At 34.8% G+C, this 10,703-nt stretch overlaps 1 protein-coding gene across 1 annotated transcript in view; it reads right to left on the bottom strand.

Annotated features, from left to right (window-relative positions):
• The window catches only part of LOC106869424 (dynein axonemal assembly factor 11), a 27,261-nt gene that overhangs the window by 9,703 nt on the left and 6,855 nt on the right, over positions 1-10,703 (bottom strand). Inside the window, exons 5-9 of the mRNA XM_014915155.2 lie at positions 9,259-9,355; positions 8,203-8,278; positions 4,997-5,047; positions 2,044-2,103; positions 472-569 (exon numbers count right to left, since the gene is read on the bottom strand). Of these exons, the coding sequence (XP_014770641.1) occupies positions 472-569; positions 2,044-2,103; positions 4,997-5,047; positions 8,203-8,278; positions 9,259-9,355 (382 nt within the window). The remainder of the gene's footprint in view (positions 1-471; positions 570-2,043; positions 2,104-4,996; positions 5,048-8,202; positions 8,279-9,258; positions 9,356-10,703) is intronic.

The raw sequence follows: 10,703 nt of genomic DNA, 5'->3' as shown, positions 1-10,703 counted from the left end.
ATATATATATATATATATATATACATATATATACAGGGTTGGCCAAAAGTCACCTGACAGTAAATCAAAGCCATTTAATTCCAGGATTTATTGATGTTTAATAACAGAATGAATTTAATAAAAGGATCTGAATATGAAACATCAGGAAACTTGTTCAAACTGAAGCCCTTCTTGAGTGACACATTCTTCCATTCAAGTCAATACAGAATTACAAATAATATTTATGGACATTATTCACATTATTTACATTTGACGGATATTTGTCCTCATCTTGTTTGTCGTTAGCACAACGTTTTGGCTGATATACCCTCCAGCCTTCAACAGTATAACTGTTACAGTGCTGAATCTGTGGAGACCCCCTCCCTCCGTCCCCGAGTCATTTGATAACCTAACTATATGTGCCATAAGTCTACCTGTGCAGGGCTAACCTAGGTTTAAACTACAAGTGCTGCAGGTGAAAGACAGAATTACCTGTGTGAAGTGGAATCGTCATCATAATTGTTTTCCTCGGTCAATGTTGTGGAATCCTTTCCATTATTCTTGGAATCTGCTTCTTGCTTTTGCTTTTTCTTTTAAAAGACAAATGTGTGGTAACACATATAATTATATACAGAATTTGAACTCAGAATGTGGTGATGGTTGAAATGCCGCTAAGCATTTTGTCCAGCGTGCTAATGATTATGCCAGCTCACCACCTTAGCAAAAATAATAATAATAACAATAATAATAAAACATAAGAGCACCACAGCAAACCACAGCACATACCCAAAGCGCACAGAGCTGCGCTCGGTAGTGAAGTGAAAGCATGTTATAAAAATAAAACTACTGAACAATAATAATAATAATAATAATAATAATAATAATAATAATAATAACAACAACAGAAATAATAATAATAATTATTATTATTATTATAATGAGCTTATTGTGTCCAGTGTTCAGGTGCACTACGACAAAGGGAGACCTTTTTCAAAAAACATAATAGGCATGGTTACACAATTGTCCCATCAATATGGGAAAATCTTGTTCATGAATTAAAGAAAACAGCTTGAATAATTTCTATAACCAGAATATATTCAAGTTTTTCTTTTTTTTCTTTATATATTCACTTATTTAGTTGAAGATGGTGGGGGGTTGTGCTGATAACCTTTACAGGTCCACTTGAAACTCTTCAGGTAATTCAACTGAAGCAAAAGTAAATGGCATTCTTAAAAAAAGCTCTCAGTGATAAAGGTCAAAGGTGAAAGTGTATTATTACAAGGATCTCAGTCACTTGACAATGAGGATTCGGTTGTTTGATCATCTGAGTTATCTTCTCCTGATTGAATATTCTACAGGTATCTTCTATCTTTTACTTGTTTCAGTCGTTGCTCTGCAGCCATGCTGGAGCAATTCATTGAAGAATTTTAGTCAAACTTACCGATCCTAGTAATTACTTTTTTGTCTTTTTGTTAAGCCTGGTGTTTATTTGATCAGTTTCTTTTGCCAAACTACTAACTTACAGGGATGTAAACATAACAACACCGGTTCTCAAACAGTGATGGAGGGACAAACATAGACACAAAACACACAAAATACACACACACATACAAACACACATGTGACCGGCTTCTTTCAGTTTCTGTCTGCCAAATCTACTCACAAGGCTTTGGCCAGCTCAAGGCTATAGTAGAAGAGACTTTCTCAAGGTGCCATGCAGTGAGATTGAACCTGGAACCATGTGCTTGGGAAGCAAACTCCTTGCCAGACAGTCACACCTGTGGTCTACCTACGTCCCTGTAACTTAGCGGTCTAGCAAAAAGAGACCGACACGATAAGTACTAGGCTTACAAAGAATAAGCCCTGGGGTCGATTTGCCTGACTAAAGGTGGTGCTCCAGCATGACCACAGCCAAATGACTGAAACAAGTAAAAGAATATATTCTCTTCTCTGTTTAAATGAATTGGAACTCACTTCTTGAAGAAATCTTTTAACATCATCACCATCATCATTATCATCATCAATACCTACATATAACAAGATATTTAAAAATTCCAAACTTACTCTTTTCTGTAGATATTCTTCTTCTTGTCTCAAGATTTTCTCCTCCGTAGCTTTGAAGTTCTGCAACGATTTCATATATATATTCACATGTGTGTGTGTGTGTGTCTGTGCCTTTGTGTGTGTGTGTGTGTGTGTGTGTGCACGCACGTGTGTGTGTGTTTATGTATGTGTGTGTGCGTGTGTGTGTGGTTGTGTGTGTGTTTGTGTGTGTGTGTGATGATGATGATGATGATGACAATAACACGACAATGATGTTAATGTGAGGGGAATAGAAGGGGGACATTTGTAATAATGATGTAGATGATGACGATAATGACGACGATGACACTGAGGAGAGAGGAAGAGGATGGTGGTGACGGTGATGATGGTGATGATGACAAAGATGATGGTGATGATGATGATGATAATGATGGTGACGATGATGATGGGGATGATGATAGTGGTGATGATGATGATGATGATGATGATGATGATGATGATGATGGTGATGATGAAGATGTGCATGTGTGCTTGAAAGAATTTTCCTTTTCCAATTTACATAATCCCAGCCGAAGAGGTTTTGCTGGAGGAGGAAAAGAGGATGCAAAGAAAAAATAAAAAAAAGAAACACAACCCAGAATATTTCATCTTTCACACACGAAAAAAAAAAAAACAAACCCCAAAACAAATAAAGATAAAAAGTAAAAAGAAAAAAATATGAGAAACCATTTCCAAAGATGAATTTGAGTCTCGCCATTTCGTCTTGTTTTATTTCTTTTTTTTTTGCTTGTTTGTTTGTGATGTTTTCCGTGATATACAGCAGATGGGGTGGGGGTGTACAAGGCTATATCTTTGTCATAATAATAATAATAATAATAAGTAGATTTATTCAAAAGCTTTAATCACCAAATGAGGATTTGATATATAATATCCCTGGAAAGAATTCAGGATATAAATTACACTTAGGATTATTATTATTATTATTATTATTATTATTATTATTATTATTATTATTATTATTATCATTATTATTATTATTATTATTATTATTATTATCATTATTATTATTATCATTATTGTTATTATTATTATTATTATTATCATTATCATTATTATTATTATTATTATTATTATTATTAATATTATTATTATTATTATTATTATTATTATTATTATTATTATCGTTAAGGCGGCAAGCTGGTAGCAGCGTTAGCATGCTGGGCAAAATGCTTAGCGGCATTCCCTCAGTCCTTACGTTCTGAGTTCAGACTCTGCTGAGGTCGACTCCGCCTTTCATTCTTTCGGGGTCAATAAATTAAGTACCAGTGAAACACTAGGGTTGATGTATTTCAACTAGTTCCCTCCCCAGAAATTGTAGCTCTTGTGCCTTGAGCAGAAAGGATTGTTATCATTACCTCTGCCTTATCAAAGTCAGAGGTATTGTTTTCAGTTGTGTTTGTTTGTTTGTTTGTCTGTGGACAAGATATCTCAAAAACCGCTGGATGGATTCGGATGAAACTTTCAGAGATGTTTGGCCTCATGACTGGCACAAACTGATTAGACTTTGGGATCAATCCAGTACCAGACAAGGATTCTGGATTATTTTTCACGTACTCTTACTTATATTTTGAGTTTTTAGTATTCTTGTTTGTGAGAGCAATCGAGTTTATTTAAGATATTCTCATTTTAAAAATCGTCTCCAGCTAATCATTGCGAGAACATTGGTGTTGCCTTGGCAGAGGTTTGCACTCTCTGAATGCTCATGTTATTAGCGTTATTGTTAATATTGTTGCTGAAACTAGTAATGCTCATAAATACATAATAATTAAATAAAAGAAATTATAATAAAAGAAATATTATCAATACACAGCCTGAGATCATATCACATGCCAGACAAGTACATCTCAGAAACATTATTATTATTATCATTATTATTATTTATATATAATTTATCCAAATTATATATTTCTCATTTTGTTTTGTTTATCATTTATTTATTTCTCAGAAGATTCAAAAATAGACTTTTTAGGTGTTATAGAAATGATTGTTCCATATATATATGTGTGTGTGTGTATGTGTATGTATATATATGTGCATATATATGTATATATATATATATTTATATATATATGTTTGTGTATGTGTGTGTATACATACATACATACATACATACATATATATATATATATATATATATATATATATATATATATATATATATACCTCACCCTCTCTTTTCTCTCCTAATCACACCCTCACACATACACACACACACTCTCTCTCTTTTTCTCACTTTCTGTTAGCCAATATCATTCAATTAATTTCTCCTTAGCACATCTTGGCGCCCAGCCAAGAACTTCTCAAGTTTTCTACAGAAAAAATAAATAATTTCTTCAACATAAATTAAATTAACTTTAACTTTAGTCTTTCAACAAAAAAATAATCCTAGTAACATACACTCACACGAACACAAACACAGTAAGTGTGTATGTGTGTGTGTGTGTGTGTGTGTGTGTGCATATGCATATATATGTATGTAGATGTACATGTGCATGTATACACACACATGTGTATGTGTATATGTGTGTGTGTTTGAGTGTGTGTATGTGTGTGTGATATAAATATGTATATATCTGTCAGCCTTCAAGATTTTCTATCAAATGGGGATTTTCAATCCAATATTTACATCCATTTATTTATCTAGTTATGCTGCTGTAAAAAACTGTCCAACCCATACCAGCTCCTATCAAGCTGTCCAACCCATGCCAGCATGGAAAACGGACGTTAAACGATGATGATGATGATGATGATGATGATGATGATGATGATGATGAGGATGATGATGATGATGAGGATGATGATGATGATGAGGATGATGATGATGATGATGAGGGTGGTGGTGGTGGTGGTGATGATACATATGCAGAAGTTCCAGATCTTGAATTCCCTGATAATACAAACTTTATTAATTTACCTGCATTGCAAGAATTCTCTCAGATTTCTCAATAGTTTTGCCATCCAAAATCTGAAGGTAAACAAATATATAAATAAATAAACTACGTGTTTCAAACAAATTTAAGAACCAGATTTTTGAAAATTTGTATTTTAAGGGCCATCAACTATGCATTCAGGGTCAGTCAGTCAGTTCCACCATGCAGCATTCTTGGATAAGTTCCTTTTGTCAATTGCCTTGGACTGACCAAAGACTTAGGAATGGCATTCAGCAAACCAAAATATTGAGAGATAACAGCTCTGGTACTGCAGACATGATTAGAATATCACAGGAAGGGATTACAACACAGTTTTTTATATTCTGGATTATTTTTCCGCTTATTGATAATAACGATTGCACCAGCAGTAGTAGTAATAAGAAAGTGAAAGAGAAAAAGATAAAGAAAGAATTAGACCCAGTATATAACTGGTATTTTATCAACCCTGACCCCTGGAATGATGGAAAGCAGAAGTTAAACCTCGGTGTGATTTGAACTCGGAATATTGCAATAAATTTTTTTTGTCTGACTCTCTTAACGGTCGTGCCAAGTCGACTGCCCTTTTAGGATAAATGCAACCCTCAAAAAATTCCAATCCAAACTTAGTTCCATTCTACATTTTGGTGCTCTCTGTGGAAATTAAGATCTCTTCAATGTTGCTTCTGCTCTTGAAATTTTCCGTTTCTGTAACCAGATCTTGGGTGCCAAAAATTGTGGTTTGTTTTGCTTGCTTGGCAAGGAACTGAGTCAGCTGAGGGGGTATTTTTCTAAGTAGACACGAAGAATACAGGAATACAGATACACACACACACACACACACATACACGCATGTGTGTGTGGTGGTGGGAGAGTTCGTGTGGGGGGTATGTTGGTATATGTGGTGGTGGTGGTGATGGTGGTGGTGATGGGTTATGTGGTTGTGAGGTTTGAGGCGTGGAACTGTATATTTATGTGCACTGTACCTGTAATTGTGTGTGTGTGTGTGTGTATACACCTTAATATACATGAAGTATATGCATATACACATGCATACATATACACATGTATGTATATGTGTATGAATCGACATATATATATGAATGTATGAATACATATAGATATGTATGTATTGTATGTATGTATGTATGTATATATGTGTGTGTGTGTGTGTGTATGTTTAATCATGTGTATGTATGTGTTTGGATATGTGCATGCCTGAGTAAACTTTATCAAAGTGCCTTTACATGTCCATGTATGTGTGTATGTATATATAAATATGAATATATAAATATGTGAATGTATGTGTGTAAGAGTGTTTGTATGCACATCTAAATATTCTGTTTGTATGTATGTATGTATGTATGTATGTACGTATGTGGATGTATGTATGTATTTATGTATGTATATATTCATGTGTGTGTATGCATGTGTATGTATGTGTGTGTAGGTGTATGTATGTATATATGTAGTATGTATGTATATATATATATATATATATATATATATATATATATATATATATATATTCATGGCTGTATGTATGTACATATTTAAGTATGTACATGTATATGTAAAAATATATGTATGTATGTATGCATGTGGTATGTATGTATGTGTATGTATGTATGTCTATGTATGTATGTGGTATGTATGCACATATGTATGTATGAATGTGGATCTATGTATGTATGTACACATGTATGTATGTGTATGTATGTATGTGTATGTATGTTTATGTATGCATATATTATGCGGTATGTATGTATGTACATATGTAAGTACGTATCGCCTTTTTCTTGTTATTATGTCGATATATATGTAAATATATGCATATTTATGTTAATGTATACAGGTGCGTATCCAGTAGGCATGTGTATGTACACCTGTATATATGGATATATGAGTGTATGTATATGAGTATGTGTGTCTGTTAGTCAACATGTTAACAGTTTATGTAAATCAGTGTATATACATATGTGTGTTTATACACATATATTTGTAAATAGCAAAGCATGTATACATAGATACTTTTGTGATTCTAAATTTGTACCTACATATATATACATGTAGATATATGTAGATTTAAAATCATACATAACATACGTGTGTGTGTGTGGAGATGTATATTATTTGGTAATTCTAGGTCACAGTATACTGACTGAAACAAGTAAAAGAAAAGAAAGAGCAAATACACACACAAATACACACACACACACACAAACACATACACACACAAATACACACACACACACACACAAATGCATACACACAAATACACACACACATAACAATATGTACATGCTCACATATACATGCATATGCATACACTTACTAACACACAAGCACGCATGCATACACACATACATGCAAGCACATACACAATGTGGTTTATGGTAAAATGGGGAAAGAAAGACAGAAAGAATGAATGACTGAATGAAATAAAGAGAGAAGAAAAAAAAAAGAAAGAAAATCAAAGAAAGAAAAATTGAAAGAAAAGGAAGTGTGAAAGAAAGGAGGAAAGAAAGAAAGAGGTTTTAAAAGGAAAGAAAGGAAAAGAACAGTGAAAGAAGAAATAAAGAAAGAAGGAAAGAGAGAAAAGAAGAAATGAAAGAGAAGACAGAGGAAGTGAAAAGAAGGAAGATGAATGAAAAAGAAAAATGAATAAAAGAAAGAACAATGAATGAAAAAAGAAAAACGAAAGAGGAATCAATAGTGAAAGGAAGAAAGAGAGAAAGAAAAGACAATGGAAAGGAAAAGAGAGAGAAAGAAGAATGAAAAGGGAAAAAAAAAAGAAAGAAAAGTGAAAGAATGAAAAAATGAAAAAGGAAGGAAAGAGAAATGCAAAAGAAATAGTGAAAGAACGAAAAGAAGAAAAAGGAAAAAAAGAGAAAAGGAAAGAAAGAAAGGAATAAATAATCTGGTAGAAGACCCTAATAGAAGACCTACTAATAGGTAGAAGACCCTAATTTTTAAGAGGTGGGGTGGGGCTTAATTGATACCATTGATCTTCAGTAGTTGACAAGTACTTATCTTATTGACCCCAGAAGTTTGGAAGGCAGAGCTGGCATGAACAGATTTTGAACTCAGAATGCAAAGAGTCATAGCGAATGCTGGTAAGCATTCTTTTATCAGACTCTCTAGCAGCACAACCAATTTGTTGCCTTAGAAGAGGAATAATTAATAAAGAGAAAAAAAATGGTAAGAATTTTACCTTCAAGTTTGGCAGAATGACAATAACGTAGTGTTGGTAACCATCGAAGTCAGCACAAGGGTTCCCCATTAAATATCTGTGGAAAAAAGAAAATCTCATTTATTGATACCATAATAGTGACATTGGCTCAGGAACGAAATTTGCTTCGGGGGTGCAAACCCAGATCCAAATTTTTTTATAAACAAGCTCTTGTCTTTTTATTTATTTTTGTTCTTTGTTCTTTGAGAAGAAAACTAACTTTAAGCCACTTTTTGCAGATTACTTTTTAGGTGTGCTTACATCCCCTGCACTCTTGGTTTCTGGGTCTATGAGTAGTGAAGAAGAGAAAAAAAAGGAAAAAGGTGGATTTTGTAGCATTCATGCCTTTTCCAAACTTCAAAACATGGAATATTAAAAATAGACCTCAGCCAGATTTAATCTTGTGTCCATCGCCCATGTTCCTTCCTTTAGGCTTTCCCTTCATACACACCAGCTCAATTTGATTCGTTCTCAGTCGAAAGACGCCTGTTGTTATTTCTTGTTGTTTGTATTCGTAATTGTGTACCATGTTCTCCATTTTTCTGTTTGTTTGTCTTTTTATCTTTGTTGCCGTACACATTCGCTAGCTTTCTTACAAAGGGATCTAATACTCTTGGCTTAGACTGTTTTGGGGGCAACCAGATCGAACCATCTCAAGTGTAACTGCCCGAAACAGTCGTGACTTCTGGTACTTGATTGAAGAAAGAAAGCCAAGAATGACCCGTCTTTTTTTGCCTGTCCTTCTAATTGTTGTTTCTCTTGTCCACCTTGGTGTTGTCTATCTGTCCGAACGTTTTAATGCCCTCTATTGCATTTTCGCGTTTTAATGCCCTCTATTCCGTTTTTGTTCCAGCAGGGTGGCATCATTTGAAGGCTAAAAATGATGCAAATGCACATTGTGACCAGCGATGTGCAACAACATCTGATAGTCTGGTCAGTCATGTGACCACATTCACTACCAACTCTATAACCTTCACCTCCCACCACCACCACCACCACCACCGCTACTACAACGAGTGTAAAGAAATCGATACTTACAGTTCATTGAAGTGTACAAGATTCTGGAGACATTTGATGCTCGTTATTTCCCCAATGAAGTTAATTGTCAGATCAAGTTTCTTAAGAGACTCACAACCTGAAAAACAGAGAAATCATCATCATCACCATCATCATCACCATCATCACCATCATCACCATCATCATCATCATCATCAGCAGCATCATTGTTATGATTATTATCCAATGTGGCAAGCTGGCAGAATCGTTAAGGCCCTGGACAAAATGCTTAGCGACACTTCGTCTGGCTTTATACTTGGAGTTCAAATCCTGTCAATGTAGAATTTGTTTTTCGACCTTCCAGGGTCGATAAAATAAGTATCAATCAAGCACTGAGGTCAAGGAAACTGACCAATGGTCTTTCCCAAGACATCAGGCTTTATGCTTATGGTACAAAGGATTATTTGGCTGTGCGGTAAGAAGCTTGCTTCCCAACCACATGGTTCCAGTTTCAGTCTGCCCTCAATCCTTTCAGCCTCATCTACCATACAAATTCTTTCCCCATAGTCACTAGTCAAGAAGAAAGCTTCCTGCCCTGCAGTTCAGTCCCACTGCCTGGCCCCTTGGGCAAGTGTCTTCTATTAAAGCCTCAAGTGACCAACGCCTTGTCAGTGGATTTGATAGATGGAAACTGAACGAAGTCCATCATATGTCTATCTGTCTATCTGCTTGTCTGTCTATTAATCTATCTGTCTGTCTATCTATCTATCTATCTATCTATCTATCTATCTATCTATCTATCTATCTATCTGTTTGTTTGTCTGTCTATTTGTCTGTTTGTCTGTCTGTCTATCTATCTATCTATCTATCTATCTATCTGTTTGTTTGTCTGTCTATTTGGCTGTTTGTCTATCTATCTATCTATCTATCTATCTATCTATCTATCTATCTATCTATCTATCTATCTATCTGTGTGTGTGTGTGTGTATGGGTGCTTTTGTCCCCCACCACCACCACCACTTGGCAACCGGTGTTGGTGAGTTTACCTCGTGAGGTAGCAGTTCGGCAAAAGACAGTGATAAAATAAGTACCAGGCTTTAAAAGAAATTGAGAACTGGGGTCAATTTGCTTGACAAAAATTCTTTCTGGCTCCAGCATGGTCACAGTCTAATAACAATGGAAACAAGTAAAAAATAACAGACAAAAGAAATGTGTATGTGTGTGCATGTGTGTGTGTGTGTGTGTGTGTGTGTATGCATATGCATGCACACATACAAGCAAACACACACACGCACACGCACAGAGATTAGGAATGTGAGAGTAACAATGGGAAGAAATGCTTGGTTCCTATAAATACATAAATCCAACAATGGATTGAGCAGCTTGTATTTCTTGTTTCTTTATTCAAACAACAATAACAACAACATGTATGCATGTGTGTGTGTGTGTGTGTGTGTGTGTGTGTGTGTGTGTGTGTGTGTGTGTGT

This window comes from Octopus bimaculoides, chromosome 19, assembly GCF_001194135.2.
Source record: "Octopus bimaculoides isolate UCB-OBI-ISO-001 chromosome 19, ASM119413v2, whole genome shotgun sequence".
Classification (NCBI taxonomy): domain Eukaryota; kingdom Metazoa; phylum Mollusca; class Cephalopoda; order Octopoda; family Octopodidae; genus Octopus; species Octopus bimaculoides.
The sequence above is the reverse complement of the archived record's forward strand: the minus strand, read 5'-3'. Positions and strand labels throughout refer to the sequence as shown.